The sequence below is a fragment of the Seriola dumerili genome, unplaced genomic scaffold, assembly GCF_002260705.1.
Source record: "Seriola dumerili isolate Sdu_G_001 unplaced genomic scaffold, Sdu_1.0 BDQW01000068.1, whole genome shotgun sequence".
Classification (NCBI taxonomy): Eukaryota; Metazoa; Chordata; class Actinopteri; order Carangiformes; family Carangidae; genus Seriola; species Seriola dumerili.
Genome location: NW_019174323.1, coordinates 9,306,329 through 9,326,819, shown reverse-complemented (window position 1 = coordinate 9,326,819; position 20,491 = coordinate 9,306,329). Strand labels below are relative to the sequence as shown.

General features: G+C 39.6%; 1 protein-coding gene across 2 annotated transcripts; it reads right to left on the bottom strand.

The window, feature by feature from the left end:
- Positions 1–501: 501 nt before the first annotated feature.
- On the bottom strand, positions 502–20,246 carry LOC111220212 (ATP-citrate synthase-like). 2 transcript variants are annotated; one of them, XM_022743221.1, is made up of 28 exons: positions 20,119–20,246; positions 16,924–17,105; positions 16,639–16,761; positions 15,364–15,426; positions 14,673–14,863; positions 13,922–14,001; positions 13,463–13,593; positions 12,941–13,059; positions 12,497–12,633; positions 12,069–12,130; positions 11,116–11,233; positions 10,680–10,834; positions 9,705–9,798; positions 6,854–6,995; positions 5,969–6,137; positions 5,775–5,879; positions 5,389–5,585; positions 5,127–5,208; positions 4,883–4,993; positions 4,666–4,793; positions 4,479–4,572; positions 3,896–4,050; positions 3,631–3,781; positions 3,189–3,332; positions 2,883–2,996; positions 2,518–2,600; positions 2,022–2,098; positions 1,840–1,934 (listed from the first exon to the last, which is right to left on the bottom strand). In XM_022743221.1, the coding sequence occupies exons 2-28, from the start codon at positions 17,080–17,082 to the stop codon at positions 1,840–1,842; spliced, it is 3,279 nt and encodes a 1,092-aa protein (XP_022598942.1). In that variant the 5' UTR covers positions 17,083–17,105; positions 20,119–20,246. The 2 variants fall into 2 exon arrangements, with proteins under 2 accessions (XP_022598943.1, XP_022598942.1); XM_022743222.1 differs by lacking the exon at positions 20,119–20,246 and having other exon boundaries at positions 502–1,934; positions 16,924–17,082.
- Positions 20,247–20,491: the final 245 nt, after the last annotated feature.

The window sequence follows — 20,491 nt, the reverse complement described above, 5'->3', positions numbered from 1 at the left end:
GATGTATTTGTGGAGTAGCTCGGTGCAGTACTAAGAACTGTTGCCTCACAGTGCGAAGGTTCTGGGTTTATATCCTGCGTCTGGGGCCTTTCTGTGTGGACTTTGCATGCTTGGCGTCCTCCTGAAATCCAAAGACATGCACATTAGTTTAATTGGCAACTCCAGTGCCTTAATATGACCTTTCTATGGGGCGGCACAGTGGTGTAGTGCTTACAACTGTGCTCAGTGAGAAGGTTCTGGGTTTGAGCCTCGGGCCTTTCTGTGTGGAGTTTGCATGTTCTCCCTGTGCCTCCGTGGGTTCTCTTCGGATACTCTCCATAGTCAAAAGACTTGCGCATTATTTTAATTGGTGACTTTAATGCCTTACTGTTGTTGTGTCCCTACCAATGTTGAGACTAAACCTACATTCTGGTTCTATTCATGTAACGCCCTGTCGGGTCCGCCTCTGTTCACAGGCAACTCACCTACAATAGATGTAGACATTATACAGGTAAGCCAAAATGAAAAGTAAAACAATAAGTTCTTTATTATTATACCACTATATGACAGCATATTACAAAAACAAAGCATTTTTTCACAGTTAAATAAAAACAGCAAAACAAAGATCAAACACAGCAGGCCGTACAGTGGGCAGTTACAAAGCGTTCTAAGTTAGTGTCCAGTCTTAATTTTAACAATTCTTTTAGAGTTGACACATCTTTTAGGTGCAATTATTTCCCAAAATAAAGCAAACTGCTCTCATGGTCCCTCGCCAAAAGATACTTTCAAGATTCACAGGGCTCATTCATGAAGCTTTTCGTGTGTTCCCTTTTGATGCTTCTACATTTCCCTGTTTTCTTACAGTTATTCAGAGTAGCAACACAAGTAGTTCAATTTGTATTTGGTGTAAAAGACTTGAACATCCTTAAAACGGCACCTAATTTACAGTAGCTGAGGAGTATCAACCATTTGTCTACAACCGAGGTTGTGAACAGGGTTGTTGTAGGAAAGGCAATGGTGGAGTGACACTTAGATTATTGTGTTTTTGTTTGATTCCTTTTATCCCATTACTGTGCCTACTTCTCAAAACGTAAGATCTAGATAAGCTCTGTAATATCTACCACTGGATCCTGTTTTTTTCGCTTTTAACAAAGACAATACATACCTAAAAATAACTTTGGTTTATTTTGTGATGACAAAGATCTTTCTCAGTGGGAGTGAAACTTGGAGAAGGAATTTAAAAACTTATTAGTCCTAGATTTGCTAGTGTTTAAACTAAGGTGCAAGACTCAGAAAGCATGCTTTAAGCGCACTTTGTGGCCTGAAGCAGGAAAATGCTGATTAAAATAAATCATGGTTAATTTTTACAGGTGATATAAAAAAAGAAATGTTACTGTATTGCTGAGCTTGAAGAAATTTCACATCAGCAGCTGTTACTGTGGTTTAATCAGACTCTGTAATACAGAGTCAGGCTTGAAATGTGCTTTGAATCCTGCCCTAGTACCAACTATGCAAAACAGATCTCTTAGTGATTTTAAGTACCAATAGATGTTGTGCTCCTGCAATTGCTGTAGTTTGCATTGGTTTGGCTCTTTGTTCAAAACTGAATAAGTTACATATCAGACTTTTTAAATAATTTGTCAAAAACTAAATCTAAAAATATACTTCCCCTTTTTCTCCGTAAAAACTAGATCGAAAACTTCTACCCAGATCCCTCAGACAGACAGTAGTTCTACTATCCAGAGTCACCCTGCCCATTTTTCCGAAGGCAGCTGTTGTCATAACCGGAGAGTACATAATGTACATTAAGTGAGATGGGCAGTCACATCAGGAAGTACACCCCATTCTGTGTTGTTGGGATTACATGGACATATGTTCAGGAAGCACATAAGAGATGTCGTCCCAGGGGTGGCGGTACAGACCCTGTTTCAGCCTCTTCTGGTCCAGGTAATGGCCTAATGCAAGATGGACACAAGTTAGATGTCTTGTTTTAATAGTTCAACAGTTGGTTAGTGTCATGGCTCAGTCTGAATGGGACTCACCAATGAAGCCCATACTCCGGCCAAGGACAAAGATCCCATTTAGTGCACCGATCTCCACAAACTCGTCAGCTTCATCTCTGGAACCAGTTCAACATTCATATGAGGAACAATACTGGGCAGTGTGCTATCAATGCAGAAAGCACCAACACAGACAATGTACTTTTGGCATCTGATTCTTTTCAAAATGTATTTATGAATAATCCTGTTTGTTAATACTTTAAAGGGTTTATAACAGACTAAAATGCAGTCATAAACAGATATTTTTTGCAACAACTGCACTCCTCCTATGGACACCTATAATTGGAGGCTAGTGTATAAACATATATTTAATTAAACAATATAAAAAAAACAGAGGTACATTGTAGTCAGGACATTTGCATTGGTGAGAAAATGCATCTCTTCAAAGCACTTGTTGAACGAATCTACTAAAAACCCATCTTACTGGATTTACATGCCTCACCAGTCCCTCCATAGCCTAGCAGTTTGACATTCTTACCGTGTGAAGCCGCCACACGTCCTGAGCAGGTCCACAAAGGCAACACCAATAAAACCGTCTACGTTGAGGATCAAGTTGGGTTTCTGAAAATAGGTGAGAGAAATTAATTTATCAAAATTTCAGAAGAATATCAGTAAGCTAGCCAACATCTGCCCAATTTAACATAAAAAAGAGGAAAGGCTCTACACAGTGTCGAAAAATGTCAGATTGAAGACTTTAAGACTTGAACAATATGCAGGACCCTTGCTCTGATGGTAGCTTTTCTGACACACCTCTCCTTCAAGACCGTTTGCTTTTTTAAGGTAGCCCCTTTGAGAGTTTTTACAAGCTTTGCTTCCCCTCTTGCTAATTCAACTGACACGTACCTTTGAGGTGGTGATTTTCTCTACATCTAGGGCGTAATCAAGTAGCTGGGTGGAAGGGAAATGCTGCTTAACAAAGTCCTTCAGAATCTGCACCCGCATGTCTGGGTTGTTGATCTGAAAACAAAGAAACTGTTTTGAATACCGGCATTGCATCTTACTGAATTCATTCAAGTAACTCAGAAGAAGCTCTTAACTGTAAGATATTACTTTGTCTTTGAATAATTCTTTATTAAAATAAAAATCGTATCAACTTCCTGCTTTAATGTAAAACAGCCCCATCATTTGTATTCATTGAGCGCCGCATACCGATTTGACCCTGTGGCCGATGCCCATGATCAGCTTCCCGTCCTTCTTCATCTTGTTGACAAACTCCATGGGCAGCATACCACTGTCAAATGCCTTGCTGAACTGCTTCGCAGCAGCATCCAGAGCACCTCCAAAACGGTCCCCCTGGAATTTATGAATAAATCAACTGTCAGTACAGAAATGTATTGGTCACTTTCAACCGTTTTAAAATCAAAATATGGCTCTAGAGGCTCATAAAAGACAAAGGGATATCAATCAACAACTGCCCTGGAACAGTTATGAAAAAAGTTACACTATAGACTACCGCTTTCAATGTGTTAACACACAGGCTTCTGCTGACAAGCATTTTGGATTGTTGTGTTTTCATCACTTCTGTTATCTTTGATCGTGGCACTATGTTATTGTGTGTGTATAAGTGTTTCTGTGTGTCACCACTACTGACAATGGTGAGTAGGCCAGAGGTGAGGCTTGAGATAAGGTCTTTGCCAGCACGAGCACAGACAATGGTGTTGTGTGCACCAGAGACAGCTGGCCCGTGGTCTGCAGTCACCATCAGGCACATTTCAATGAACTGGCAGGCGTAGCGTGGCAACCTAGACAGAGGGATGACAGAGAATTTCACTGAAAATAGATTTGCAAAAAAGTAAATGAGCCAACACTTCTTCTCCTAGTAACTGATTAACATTAGTGTTTGTTGTCACACCAACCTGCGTTGGAACCAGAGCAAGCCCAGCACTCCTCCTAAACCCATCTCTTCTTTAAAGACTTCAGTGATTGGCATGCCAGCGTAGATGAGCTCCTGTCCTCGCTCATCACAGATGCTCGTCATGAATGAGGCTGGCTTACGGATCAGGCCTAGCTCCTGGAGGAAAATGTTTGTATAGTGTGAGGCAAAGATTGGTATCAGCGTATATGTCAACCAACAAGTAACAAGAAATTGCAGTGCAGATAAGTTTGAAGTAATAGAAACAGTGGTGTCATTACAGATTTTGTCCACAAGAAAACATGGACAAGTTTATATTTCGACTGTAAAATGTCCTGCTTGGTACATATCAATGTCACAATTCTGTAAATACCAAATTCTAACAATAACCTCCTGATCATAAATGTTTGTTTATGTCATGTGTCTATCTAAATAGATGAATATTGGCAAATATAGATAGTTAGTCAGCCTTAACAATCCAATATCCTTCAGCCCATAGTTTTTAACAATCAAAACAAGCTAATAATTTCACACATCTTTTAAAATAAAAAATTGTTACTCATTCATGTCATCATCAATGTTCTTACCCTGGCCCAAGAGTAATCCATAGGTACTGTTGGTGGAGGAACCTCCTGGGCAGGAATGATGGTACCATTGGCCACCAGTTCATCGTAAACCGTCCTGTTTCACCATATACACACACAATATCAGTGAAAAACCCTGAAAACAAAATCACTGATAAACTATGTGGTTTATTCATGTAAAATGTCTCACCTAATGACATCCCCTAGCTCATCAAAGCTCTTGGGAACATAAGCTCCAGCATCCCTCAGAGCCTGGTTCTTGGCTACCGCTGTTTCTGAGGCCTGGTTGGCACAGGCTCCTGCATGTCCAAACTGAACCTGAAGATGAGAGTATGACAAGTTCAACTCAAAAACCCTGAATCCTCACCTTACAACAGAATCCAAAAGCAATTTTTTTTCCTACAGACCTCTGAAGCAAACATGGTGGCGCAGGTTCCAATACACCAGCAAACCACAGGCTTGGTTATCCTACCCTCTCTGATGCCTTGACAGATCTTGTACTCCTCTGTGCCTCCAATCTGGGTCGTCACAGTGAAAGATGTTAAAAATGACATACAACATGGCCAAAATAAAAGTAAAAAACAAAAACACTATAATAATAGTTATATTGATCATTTATATTCATCTGAAAATATGAACATTTACTCTCACCTCTCCTAGCACCACTATCATCTGGATCCCTGGAGTGTCTTGGTAGCGAAGGACGTGGTCCATGAAGGTGGAGCCTGGATATCTGGATAAAGAGGAATTAAAAATAAGAACTACCATAAAGAAGTCTTTCAGACAAGAATACATTTTTGTGCAGCTGGGATAAAATCATCTACAAGTCCCACACTAAGTGTTTTACAACAAGCTTCAACAGGACAGCTGTCTCTGACTACCAAGCAAATAGTATGCAAAGAAGTTCTTGTACCTGTCTCCTCCGATGGCCACACCTTCATAGACGCCGTCTGTTGTGCGGGAGATGATGTTGTTCAGCTCGTTGGACATGCCCCCAGAGCGTGACACATACGCCACGCTGCCAGGACGGTAAAGTTTGGAAGCCAGGATGTTGTCCAGCATGCCACCTGTGTTGCCAATCTTAAAACAGCCTGGCTTGATGCCACCAACCTAGGGGGCAGAAAATAAAGGGTATCAAACGAGCTTGTGTATGCCTTTTGAAAAGGTATAATTTTCTGCTTACATATGTTGGTTGCTGAAACACATCTATACAGACAGAGAGAATCACAACTACATTCGCAGTCTATTGCAGTACTTTAAAGAATGCTGTTTTTAGTAGTCTCTGTTATGACTGCATACCGTGGCGGGGCCAATGATTGTGACACCTTTCTCATCAGCCATCTTGATCATCTTCCTTGTCTGTGCTTCAGGGATGCCCTCAGCTATAATGGCAATAGTGTGAATCTGGAAACACAATTAGATAAAAGTTATGTGAAACTCACATGTTTATGCGGTCATTTATGGGCATATATGAAAACAGATTTTCTTTCTACCTGTGGATACTGCATGGCCTCCACTGTGCTGTCGAAGGCTGAGCGCAGTGACGCAAAGCTGATCAAGACGTCCACCTCCGGATGCTTCTTCATTGCATCAGCCATGCTCTTATAGACTGGAAGCAGGATTTCTTTGTGGCCCCAGTAGAACTTCTGCTTGTGATCCCCACTGGGCAACACAGGAATGTAAAAGGGAATAAAATGAATGAAGCAACAATTTTATTTTGAAATAATTTCACAGGAGCATTTTAACTAAAATCTACTTATCTGTAGATATTATATGATTAGATTATTCTTCCATTTTTACCACTGCTAATCAAAAGCTGCAACTGTAAGATTATTACTTTACAAAAGTGTGAGTAGGATAGTAAAATTCTTTCCATGAAAAACCTTGCCTTTAGATCTTTTTGTCTTGGTTTTCTACCAAATGTAAGAAAGATTAACATATTTTATCAAGATGTAATATGACTTAATAAAAAGATATGAAGATTTGACATTTTTTATCCTCATTTCCTGCTTGAACACATCACATGTACAAGTTAAAAATTGCTAAACGGGTATTGGTAACAGCTGCCACAGCCAAAATAGTTTCGTGTTGGTTACATCATCTTGCTTTGTTTGTGAAAACAGATGTTTCCTTCATTCAATACACTCTTGCAGTTATTCAAACCTTGACAGTGGTCTTTGCAGTTTTCCAATATAAACATTAGCATCGTGGATCTGAGTCTCACTCACACTGACAAGTGTATAATATGATTTCTGTGGTAAATCCTATTGTTAACATTATTGTTAACATTTAATGTAGGAATTTCTTTAAATCGGTGGAGTTTCAACCCTTTTCAATTTCACTCAACTGAGGCAATCATTAGATCTTGGGGAACCTACGTGAAGGGATAGACCATGGCTGCCACAGAAGGCTCGTCCCGGGAGCATACGTAGTCAAAGTCCAGCATGCCTTGCACAGCACGTGTCTGCATGCCCCATACAATGGCCTTAGTGTGTTTTCTGAAGAGTGTAGTGGCTTTGGCTGAAGAGGGCAGAAAGAGAGGGAGAGAGATTCAACTCAAGAGCTGAAGGGAGAAATAAAAATAATCACAGAAAAGAGAAGGAGGTCTGGCTCAGGAAAAACACCAGGAATGGGGATGGTAACAAGCAGAGTACAGAGAGAACTCATTCTGAGGACAGAGACACAGGAGGTAGAAAAAATAACTATGATTCAAGACTTTGTTGTAACAAAATCACCATTTCAAACACTGCTGCAATAGGTCATGTTTCTCTGTTGATTTACTTGCCATAGTATAGTAAGGCATAAAAATGTCATAAAAAACCTCATAGTATGGTAAGGCATAAAAAGTCATAGTATACTTGCCATAAATCCTTTTTGCCGCTGTTTATTAGCATTCAGCCAAATATAGCTCACATTTATAAGAATAATCAAGTCACTCAGTCCATTATTTTGTCCACCCCCTTTAAGTCACACTGTTAAAAAGGATTAATTTTGGGCCTCACAATGTTAAAATTAGAACTTGGATAGGGACACTTTGAGCCATGCTGTCTGAAGTTCAATAAAAAATAAATAAATAAATAAATAATAATAATAAAAAAAAATTCTTTCCATTCTCGCACACTAATAACAACTGTCAGTCTTGCACAAGGCCTGTCTGAGATTACACAACTGCTAACTTAATTTTCTTGGAAGGAAAAAGCTATGTTAAACCATCAAGAAACTTCTCTGCTAATGTTTTTTTTCTAACCACCTAAATATCAGACACAAGATAATTCAGTGTATTTAATGGAGCTCCAATGATGATTTTACCTCAATACTGTCTGCATTGAAATTGTTTTTGCAAGAAGCTTTTTCCACTTTAAGTTCATAAAAGTTGCTGTGTGCTCTCAAGAGACATCATCCCACTTGCCCATCACCATGCGTGAATATTGCGTAAGCTTGTCCGAAAGACATAATCCTTGAGTGCTGATGACACAGCTGTCTACTAGTAATTGAATTAATGCATTTCAAGGTCCAGTTACCACAGCCACCCAGTAGTAATTCAAGCCCATATGAGAAGTGTAAAAAAAAACATAACAACCTGTTTACCATCTATGGCCAGACTTGGGTGAGGCAACTTTGCAATAGATCTGAAGACTGTACACTGATGTTCTGCTTTCAAAACAGAGCACTTGACAATGTGGCTTGAATCATTTGTGGTTTAGTTAGTCACCATGTTTTCACACATTTGTTCCAGTCCTCCAAAGTCTCTCCTCTCTGCCCAAGCTCACTGCCTTCTGTTCTTAAATCTGATCTACGATACGAGCACACAGTGAAGAATTGTCCAGCACCATCACTGCCCCTTTAACAGAGGCCTGCGTGAAGCATAATGTTTTAGAATGAAGCTGATCTTAAAGAAACCACATACTGTGATTTTAAGTGATTAAAAAGTACTGCCATGGTTAAAATTCCCAACACTTACAGGGTTAACCATACAAATTTAAGATGATTCAACAATGTCATTCTGAAAGGGAATGCTGGGAATCTGTCAACCGATTTAACTTCAGTGAGATAAAACAGGACCCCTTAAGGAGAATAAGCCACCATAAGAATGCGAAAAAGAGAAACAGACTGCTGAGAAACATCAGAGAATAGACAAAAATGGGAAGGCAGAGGGAAGTGGACAGAGGACGGAGAGGGCAGGAAGACAGGTTTTTCACACCCTTCCATACCTCCGCTGCAGCCAGAAGAGGCTTGCGCTTCTGTGACCCCACGGGACGGAAACACAAAATATGACAAAATGAGCAAAAAAAAAAGAAAAAAAAAAAAAAAGAGAAAATGAGTTCATCTTTACTGTATCTTGTTCATTTAACAGACTTCAGTGCATTGTGGCAACTGTGTATCACATCTGAAAACACTCCATAAAAAGCCTTGCAGAGAAAAGAGCATGCAAAGCTCAGCTTCTACAGAGCATGCCTTTACTGCATTGTTGTAAAAAGCAAAAGGACAGTCAAGCCACAATCAAAATCTCATTTCCAAATGGCCTGTGATGAATGTCTGACTTCTAACGACACAAACATAACTATTTCACAACAAAAGCGCATAACTCAGTCTAAAGATGACAAATCTTTTCAAGAGATCTTGGTATTAATGAGCATCATCTTTAAAACTGAACTGAAAGCTGAGTTTGAGTAAGTATTTCTGCAGTGTTTAGTGCAAAGATGACTTATTCTGATTGAAAAAAATACTAGAATCTTATTGCTGAAGAATATATTGTACCTGGAAAACTACTGAGGTGACAGAAACAAGTAGGTGTCACACACAAACACAATCCTTTCTACCCTGATTGGGAGGGTGAGGGGTAAAGAGGAAAAAGGGGCAAACCAATGAGGTGTGTGCGGGCAGCCGAGCGCTGTGTGGGCATGGCACACCTAAAGCTTACCTTTCCAATCGCCTGTGACCACATTCTTCAGAGGCCACAGTATAGAATGAAGAGTGTCTTAGAGAAACAAGCATGAAAAAGATGAGGGTGAGTGGACAGTTTGTGCAGCAAAACAAGAAGAGGAGGAGAAGCAGCGGGGATAAATAGAAAGAAAATTAAAATGCAGAACAGCAGTGACGACATTTGGGGGAGAAGGAGAAGTACAGGAAGCAAGGGTAAGAGAAATGAAAAAGCAGAAGTGTATGAGTACATGTGGAGTCTTGCTGATAAAGAAGCAGTGGAGAGGTGAGTGTCAAAGTATGAGTTACCTGCTGGAAGACCTGCTTTAGACTTTTTCGCTGGGGTGGCATCATTGGACGTCCTGGGTTCAGAGAACGAAGCTGTCCTTGTTGTAGCTGGAGTCTGGTGCAGAAAAGAGAGATAAAATGTTTCAGTGAGAAATGATAACGTGGAACTACCAATCTGTCTCTTACAGTGAGAGAATATCTTTACAATTTAGTTAATATTGATTAGACATGCATGCATTTTTGAAGAGAGCAGTGCTTAAAAATGGATTATGTGAATTATAATGTACTGCAGTGACAATTTGGTATATCATCTGTATTTAGCAAGTTTGGTTCTACAATAAAGAAGCATGAATAAATAAAATAAATAAATAAAAACACCAATGGGGATAGAAAATTAGCAAACCAGCTAGAAGTGGCTTTTTCATTAACCCAAGTTCAAAAGTGCCACAATAAAGTTCACACTTTTTAGGACTTTGTGAATAAGACTTTTGATTTTCAGAAACACTAAATGATGTTTTGCTAACAGGGAGGGCCACAGCTAACAAGTAAAGAGGCTAAAGAGCTCATACAGACTACATGAAAAGAGTATCATGTAGTGCTACACAATAGAGCTCAACTCAAACAAGTTCCAAAGTCCAGGCCTTTCAAAGCTTAAACAGTGTTTTAACATGCATGACTGAACTGTATCACAAGTAAGTGAATGCACCTGAAATGCAACATCTTCTTGGGAGGGTGAACAGAATGTTTGAGCCATCTATATGTTCATGCATCTTACACTATTAATTCTATTCTTTAACTCTTACAATCAATAAAATTAGTGAACTGGATTTACATTGAGAATAGTTCACCATTTAACATTTCATTTAACTCGGTGGACAGCACATGAAATTATCCTGAATGTCTCAAGCAATACAACATCTGCAATCTGTTTAAAAGAGATGCAAATGACCTGCAGACCATCCTATTTTTCTGCAGCAAGTTACTGAATAAAAGTACCATTGCACTGTTGCTGGCATTGAGGAGGAAGTTTGCAGTGTGTGCGTCCATTGGGGGCTGGTTAGGGATTGGCCGGTGGCCCAGGGCCATTCCCACGATGGCTGTCATATGGGTTTCAGTACCAAACACATGGATAGGAATCCCTGTGGTCTTCCCTGCAGAGGAAAAGGTTAGAGTTAAACTCCACTCAGAAAAGGCTCCAGCCAATTTAACTGAAAAACTTAAACTAGCATTTATTCATTCACTCATACCACTTGTGTGCATATTCAAAAACATACAGTCCAACAGGAAAGACGTTTAGTCTTTAACTCTTCATCCAAAAAAATATCTAAAAATTGCTTGACAAAGTATTTCAAATGATCAAATTACACACTAAAACTACATACTAAAACATCTATCCCTTTTTCCATGTGTGGGCTCTGTCCATCTCACTCACCCACTTCCCCCATCACCCTCAGCCCCTCTTGGTAGTTGGGTCCACCACGTCGAACAAAGATAGTGACCTCATGCTCTTTAAGAGGACCTTGGTAGTCTTTGATGGCCCTGACAATGCCCTGAGGGAGAGACAGGCACGTCAGCTATGTGGATCTCACACACACACACACACACACACACACTGTATATTCCTGTAAAATATAAATTGATATATCAGCCAGTAAGAGTGGGTCAGAGACACAAGGAATGCCAGTGTGGTTTTACATAACGTCATTTCATTTGTCCATCTCAAAGAGCAAGATGCAAAACTTCAATTTCATGTGCATCAAAGGATTAAAGGGCTTCTTGTCACACACTACCTTCCCTGCATCTAAGTTAGTGGTTAGTGTAATCAGTTTTTCTTCTTACAGAGACTGCTTCACACAGAGTTCTTGATATTGTCTACTAATGTCTTATTTATCATTATCGTTGTTATTAACCAAAGGAACTTAGATAATACACATAGGCATTAAAGTTAGCTACAAGTGGCTGAGTTTGTGAAATCTTTAAACCGGACTCTGAAAATTTGACATTCAACACTGACCTGAGGGTATAAATGCAGGACCTGAGGAAGAACTTCTACAACTGGCACTGTCCAAAAGTATTCATCTAAGATAAATCAGACACTACTCACAAAAGTAGCCCAATTTGGACAAAAATATTATTTGATATGAACAAGGAATGAAGCTTTAGCAGCTCTGCTAATCTAATACCATACTAGGAATAAAGGCACTGCTTTCTTATATAATAGCTTCAGAAAAAACAAAACACTGCATTGGGGTTGGTTTTTCTCTTAGGAAACATTATGAATACAGATTTAACTGGCTTAGTCGCACTACGTGGCGATGTGATAACATCTAGTTGCCATAACTTATTCTACACAGTGTTTCAGACAAATATATCAATGTGTTTCACCTTGAATGTGGCTGCTACGTTAGTAAAGTTGGCAATACTTCCTCCGATGATCAGCACTTTCCCTGTAAGATACAGAGAGAGGAGGTGACATGTTAAGAATATGCCCATGACTGAAATTTGACACCCCAGTAACATAACTAAGTGACAGCCATGAAGTCTATTGCTGGCAACATACACACAGTGAACCAGGGCCTTGCGACAAACTACAGGAAAACAAGCAGCTCACATTGCAGAAGAATGATCAAACACTGATTTACATACTTGAAGTAAATGCACCCACAGTCATAAGAAATGTTAGCTATCTGAAGCAGTCAAGACTTTTTTTCTATAACTGTGTCTGGGAACCGCCCCAGTCATTCAACTGTGGCCTACTTTTTTTTGACCTTGTTTGAGGAAAAATGTCCCAATGAAGTTTTGGCTGTACTCACCTTGAGGATGTTTTTCACGTGTCATGAGAGAGAGGATGGTTTTTGCGTAGTCGTAGGTCTGCTGTTCACTGGGTGCACCAGAGTATTCACCATAGTTTGCCAGCTCATCCACCCCACCCAGGTCACAGATGGTGTCACTAAAGGAGAGAGAAGACGGACAGTCAAATAAGTGTGTCCTGATTGTAGTTTGATGACTGAAAATTTGCTGACTCTCCAAGACCCCAAACAGCTAACATGAAACGGTTGTCTGTCAAAAGGCAAAAACTTGCTTTACATCTGTTACTGCAATGCAACTCAAACTGTAACATGGTTTAAATTGTGTAGCCATGGAGCAAGGCAAGTGACACAGAATATTAAATAAGTTATAAAGCTTTCATCAACCAAAGTAGTTTCACCAACTCCCATTAGCTCAAAACACATAAACCCTACAAATCAATAGACTACCTGTAGACAACCGATGCTCCTCCCCCGGCCACCATGGTCCAGATTCTGCCACGAGGGTTCAGCAGGGTCAGCTTCAGACTGGCACCACTCTTAGCATCCAGATCTGCTATGTAGGCCTCCTACAAGTGACAAATCATATTGCGGTTATACAGTCTGGTGTATGAGTCCACAAGCCCAAGGACAGACGCATAAACTGCATTTTAAGATACTATGTCTTGATTAATTTCAATCAGTGTCAGTAAATGTAAGTAAGGATGCAATTCAAGCAAAATCAAGCTGTTTAAAATAAGTATTTTATTATTATTTGAATATGAATTTACTTATAAAGATGATTAAGTATGCAGTCACTAAAACAAATGAATCTATGAAGTCAAAAACATATTCTTCCAAGGTATTCAACTTGTATATCTTCTATGAATAAAGTGAGAAAGCAGAAAACAAACTGGAGCATTATAATCCAATAAATATTAGCAGACATGATCATGAAAAGCATGGTTTACTGTCAGTTACTTCAGCTCTCACCTCTGGATAAGCCTCTCTGCCGAAAGGTGGTGGAAACTCCACATCACCCCATTTAGCCTTGCAGATGTAATCTGCTGTGGCATCAATCTTTGCAGCCATGTCAAGGATGTACACTCCATCTTGGGTGACGACTGGTTAAGAGGAGAAAAAAAATCAAGTTATTTGTTAATTTGATTTTTTCTCAAAAAAAAAAAAAAACGTGTTACAGAGCCTTGTGGTTATAAGGCAAATGCAATCATTTGGACTTGACAATTTATGCACAAAAATTAGTAACTTTTTCCCTTAAATAAATAACTAATCCACATATGTATTTAATTCATGCTCTTGAATATATTACAGGTACGTACAAATGGTGTTGTTACAGAAATAAAAAAAATCTTGCTTCTGGGAATCACAAAGACCTGAGTTAAATACTGAATTGTGAAGAGATGCGACTCTATTGAGTTAAGAAAAACTTACCGAGGGGGTTGATCTCAAGATAGGTGAAGTAGAGGTCCTCATATAAGTTGAAGAGGCCCACAACAAAATTGGCGAGGACTCTTTAAGGAGAAAAGCAAACAAACAAAACAGCACACACAAAACAACATAAATTAATAATAAAATGAATATGTCATAACTAAACCATTCACAGTGGTTCATACTTTGAATCCCAGGGCAGAAGTTGTGAGAAACTGAGAAATAAATATAGGAACAAACAATAACAAATTACATCCACCACAACCTGGTTTCCACTGACAGTTATAGGTGGGACAAAAAATATATATCACAATATTAAACATTGCTGGTTGTCACTGTATGTTATCTATGGCAATAACTGGCACCCCCTGGATACAGACCATCACTAAAAAATATCAGCTGTTTAAGTATCAAATAAACCCAATATTGCAATATATATGAAACTGGCATCACAAAATGGCTGTACCATCACATCATAAGCTGCCTTCCAACTCCTGTACCTTACTGAACGAATACAAGATGACTTCTTAGTTGAGTTTGATGGACAAAATTATTTAGTTACCATATACCTACATTTTTCCTGTTAGAGACCCATATAAAGACTCATATACCAGCCTTTTCTATTTTAGCATTTATATTAAAAAAAACATCTTTATGTCTTATTTTCAACAAACTAAGTTTGTGTTACTGCTGTGGATCTGTCCGTGTGGATAAGAAATGATCCAATAAAAAAAAAAAAAGGATGAAGCCATACTCTTTCTTATCATCAGGAACGTGCGTGAGAAGCTGCTCTCTGACTTGGTCCTCACTCAGCTTGTCATCCACTGCAACCATGAGCCTCTGGGCCTTGGCATCCACGTCACCAACCTCCACTCCTCCCTCATGGTGGAAAAGCACATGGTCGCCCTCACGTGTGGCATAGATACACACATAAAACTCCTCCTCCTGGGTGGGCCAGTGGAAGAGTCGGGACAAATACAAGGACATGCAAAGACATTTTCAAAGATTTAGTTTGCAGAGTGTGAGTTTACAGCAGAGTGTGCATTCTCAGTGATCTACAAAGAGCTGACAAGTTGTTTGAACATTAGACTTGAACAACATTCAGTTCCTCCTTTCAACCAAATTGACCTTCATACAGGGTAAGACTGTTTTCACACATTCACCGGTGACAACAAAAATCACATATACACTGCAGCACCATTTACCTCTGGTGCACACTGGGCTACATATAAAAACAAACAAAATAGCTTCTGTATGCTGGCCCTGGAGGTTTCATTGTCCTGCTGGGTGGGTTGACAGTTTGTTTTCTTGGTTGGTGTGGGGTCTATGCAGTTCTCTACGAATGTTATCTATGATTAAAGGCTACACAAATATACTTGCCTTGGCTTTCAAACATAATAATCAGGATGTGGAATGACAAAACACGGGAAGGTGGAACACATTACCTGTGTGTGTGGAACAAATGGCTCAATGAGGAAGTTCTTCAGCACACCCTTTGCCTTTCCCACCTATTCAAGACAAACACTTGATGTCACAAACCCCAGGTATATTAGTCTAACCTAGTTATAAACTTTACAAGAAAACTACTGTCTATAGAAATGAATGACTCTACAGAATATGATTTTGTTTTTCCCCAAATAAGACAGTGTCAGTCCCATCTTTATCATTGTGGTTGTTGCTTTTTTAACGGCATATGACATTAAAAAAAAGTAACAACCAACAGCATGGCTGGAGCATAAATTCCCTTTCTTACGTAGTGGATGTAAGGCTACTGCCTGTTTGAAGAGCAGGATAGCATGTCTGAATGGATGGTGGACCAGAATAGACTACCATCCTCCACTAGCATTACATAACCTCTGACCTGGCAGATCTAAACATAAACACATGGCCTCTGGCACTGAACACAACTTATTTCTACACATAAAAGTACATAGGCTAGAACAAATGGGACAAGGAACCATTGCTTAAATTCTCTCCATATATTGTGCAAGACAAATCGTGGCACTCGTGATTTACTACTTGGGTCAGACTGTCCGGATCCATTGTTTTCGTCATTTACAACATAATTAGTCAGAGAATCGCTTTGGAGAGTAAGGAACATGTGATAGATGCATGTAAGATGCAATGATGTTTCATTATTTAAATTAGTTTTCTTTGTGGTTCTTATAACACCACATACACTATCAGTGATAAGGCTGCTTATGCCCCAAATTTCCATCATCGCAGAACTGCGAGTCCTTCAGAAAAGATTGGCTGTTCTTTGTCTGGATGAAAAGACAGTTAAGTGACCCATAAAGCTGCGTTCAGGCTGACATTAGATCTGCCATTAAAAAAAAAAATGCAGCCAAGTCATTTAATGGAGATCACTGTGTTGACACAGTGGAGAGCAAATGTAGTGAGCAAGAAAATAAAGGGTTACCCAGCCAAAAAAATAAACCAACTTTTGCAATATTCCAGTTGGATGTAACGTGGAGAGCATATTTATATTGAGTAACCTAGTTATCATAGTAACAAACAATAAATTTCCAGAGAAGTAGAACACTTCCTCATAGCATCATAAACCCCTTCGCAGGGCGTTGATGTCTGACAAACCTTCAAACTCTTGGATCTGTTACTCTAGCTGGACTTCTTAGATTGTATTTTATTATCTCTAAAGTAATGCTGGATTGTTTTGGGTCAAACGCTCACTAAGACAGACAGAGAGATTACAGTCAACTTACAGTGGTCTCTCTCATGAGCCAGGCTTTGAGCCACTCCTGGACACCCTGCAGGTCCAGGTTGATGCCCACCAGCCCGAGCTTCCAGCGCCGCTTGATTAGCTGATCTGGCTTCACCACCAGCCGCTACAGGGAGAGCAAATGGAAAACAGATTAACCACAAAAGCTAATTTGCATCAGTACTGGTGTAACAAGTCAAACAGACATCAGGCTTAAAAAAAATATGACAAGCTTTCCATGTGCAGGTATTAGTTTCTGGTGAATTTTAATAGGGTACAACAGTCTTACCTCTGTCAGCAGCCATGGGTGCTCCTGGGTGAGGTGATCCCAGTCAGTTTCAGTGGTTACAGTGGCATAGCGGAAGCGGTTCTGCACGGCCGCTGAAGTGCAGATATACTTATACAAGAACTCTTTTCCTGTCTGCTCTGAGATGGCTTTCGCCGACATGGCAGCGCTGGCTAGCACAGGACCTTTGGGAGAGGGAGGCCAATGGTTAACTTCAGGAGTAAGGACATCATAATGCATCTACTGGTGGATAAACAAACAAAAACCTAAAGGTTAAGTTAGCATATGTGCATTTTGAGCAAGCAGAAACTACAGGCCAAGTCAGCCACGATAGAGATTGACCTACATTCCAGCACAGATGAAAGTGTATGTATACAATATGATGTGATTTAATGTACTTGGTTATATTATTTCTTGGTGTCATCAGAACATTCATTGGTGTTATCCTATCAAGAAAAATCTGAAATCCTTGAAAATAATTCCTAGTTTTCTGCACAGGCTATGTAACAGTGGGTACAATTGACTGATTAAATGTGCTATAATTAAATAATATTAAGTAAAAGCACAACGTTATGTCAGACTAACTACCCTTAATCTAATGCTTGACACGTTTTACTGAATTCAAGCTTTCTGATGCCTTGCCAGCAACACTTATCTGGCTTTGAGATTTTGACAGTGACAAATCCCTTGCTACAAACGGCTCTAACTAAGATAAACTGTAAAAGCATTCGCTATCGGCTGCATGGCCACATATTTATCCAAAACACTTGACTGGCAATGATATTTGCTATGGTTAGTGGCAATGCTACGCTACTTGTTCTGATAGGCATGTTCAAAATGCAAACAGACCTAGAAACAGATGATTATATCATGTTATATCAGCATCAGAACCTGAAAATAGTCTTATCTTAAAATAAATCATAAATTAATATCCTTTGGGCATAATATAAAATCCTAAATTTAGAAACTCATCAGAGTTCTTCTTGCTTATTTTGTCAGTAACGTGCATTAATGTCCTTGTTCATCTAACACAATCATTTCTCTATTATGGCTGACAAAGCTAGCCACTGGAAAATATACAGATTAAACCGTGATACTGAGTTTCAAGGTTTGTGTATGCGACTGATGACAGCTCAATTACTCTTTCTTCCAAACCTAGAAACTGCTGATACAGTCATGTTTACCAATTGAGCTGTGGATTGGTGTCAACTGTCATACTTAAATAGAGGGGGAGGTAGTGAATCCTCAAGGTGATTTATTCCTCCTTTAACCATTTTTTTCTTTATTAAAAATCGGAGGCACAGTAATTCTTAAACATCCAGTCAATAACAGAGCCCCACCTCAAATCATTAAGTAGTGTGCACAAACTTAAGTCCCCTTCCTTCAACCAACAAACCTTTGTCCAACAAGTGAATATAAGAAAAAAAGAAAAACAGAAAAAGACAAAAACCCATGTCAGTATTCAGAACATGGATGTAGCTAGAGCTAAACTGATTAGTTATTTATTTGAATAAGTTTCTGATACAAAAAATGGCAACTTTTGTTTCCAGCTTCTCAAATGTGAAGATTTGACGCTTTTCTGTTTTAAAATCATTCTAAATGGAGTGTCTTTGTTTTGTTGGGGAGCATGAATCGATTACACCAGGAAATAACTGGCAGATTAATTATAAATATAAATAATTAAAATAATGGTTGGTTCCAGCCCTAAAAGCAGCAACTAAAACATAAACACAGTGGTTTTAATACACTACTATCACACCCTTAGATTTTAGCCATGAAGCCAAAAAGAAAACAGAATCATATCTAGACCAAAATTCAATATGTGAAAAACAAGATATGCTTCTACTACTGTATATCTCTGTCCGAACACATGGTTTCACATAAAAAAAAAAATTAAAAAAGGAATCTCACAACAATACATGTATCTGAGAAAAGATGTGATGAATGTAAACACAAAGACAACCGGTTGCACCAATGGTCCTGACATTCCTGTTTTAAACATCACAGCATGTGGTCAGACCTGCTCAGCCAACCCATTACTGCCAATGCTGCCTCAGTTTACATAAGCATACACCCATAGTGTATAGGTCATATCTCTTTTGGCACAGTACTGAAACTTTACTGCTCTAATTTAAGGAGATGCAAGTAATCCTGAAGGCTGGAGAGCAATATGGTGAACAGCCCATACAGGTGAATGAAGTACCTTTACAGCCCTCTGACACAAACCAAACAGTGATAAGCAGTGAGCCTTGATTAATGCACCTTATCTCCTCTGTGTTACTGATAACATTTTATGGTGGCTTTATTTCAGCTTCTGAAAAAAAAGCAGTGGCTTTTTGGTAGCTGCAGCACTTCTGGAAGAGGTCCGTGATATCTATCCTGTGGAGTTTGGCTTAGTGGGCTATCCTGTCATGCTTTCAGAGGCAGATGTCCCAGTATTTATCCTGCCATAATCCATGGGTCCAGTCCATTGTTTGAGGCCACCAAGCCGTGAAGATTTGTGTCACTATACGGTTTTCTGAGATGAAGGAAGCTGGATTTGGAGGCTGGAGCACCACAGAGGCCAGCAAAGGGGGCACTGCTTCAGACACAGCTGCTGTTTGATGAACTCAGCACGCTACATCATGTGCGTCAGGCCAGTAATAAGTGAATGAAGCTCCTGTACCAGCTACCACACCCACTCCTAGAGACTGTAGCCTGAACTAGCTTGTCAGGCAAGTTCAATAACTTTAGCTTTTGCTGGCTGTGGGTAAATAAGGAACAACGTCCTGGACAGGAGAGAAAATGGACGGATGTAGAAGGTATAGCAAAACCTTCAGAGGGGAGACATGAGGAAAGACGACAAGCTTGCCGAGGCAGGCGTTGCTGTTGCGGATGATGTAAGGTGAAGTTAGCCTGTGATTAATAAGCTTTGCTTTTTCACCGGCCAGTCAGGAGTCAGTTAATCATACAGTTTTGAGCATAAAGTATAGTTCAAAGACTAGCAGCTTAGGAAAGCAATGCAGGGAACAACTGTTATCTTCTCTGCTTCTATCAGGATGACAGTGCCTGCAGGTTTTTAGCAGTGAAACCTTGCAGCATCACATACCCGCTAACCTGCAGTCCTGACTGACTGGCTAGCCGCTGTAGCCTAGCTAACTGGGAACCAGAAAAGACGACTAACGCTGGTGTTCACAATAACTGAGCGAAAGTGGTTACCTTGTCAATGAACGCAGCGCCTTCTCGAAGAACAGGAGTCGTTTCCTGGTAAGAAATGACACAGCTAAAGAGTCACTTCTTCTCGTACCGGAGTCTGCTCCTGCCAGTCGCCACCTCACTCTCCTCCTGTCGTACCATAATCTGGCGACCGATTACACGTCGGTGCAGGCCCCTGATTGGTTTAAACGTGGTCACATGTGTGATGTCAGTTACACCCACAGCTTTATAATAAGAAGCCACATACAATAAATCACCATGAAACTATAAAACCGTAAGATTTAGAATTTCCTTATCCCGACTTTTTCGATTGTCTTTTTTATTTATTTATTTTTATTTTAGACGTTTCATTTTATTTAATTTAAAAAAAAGTGTT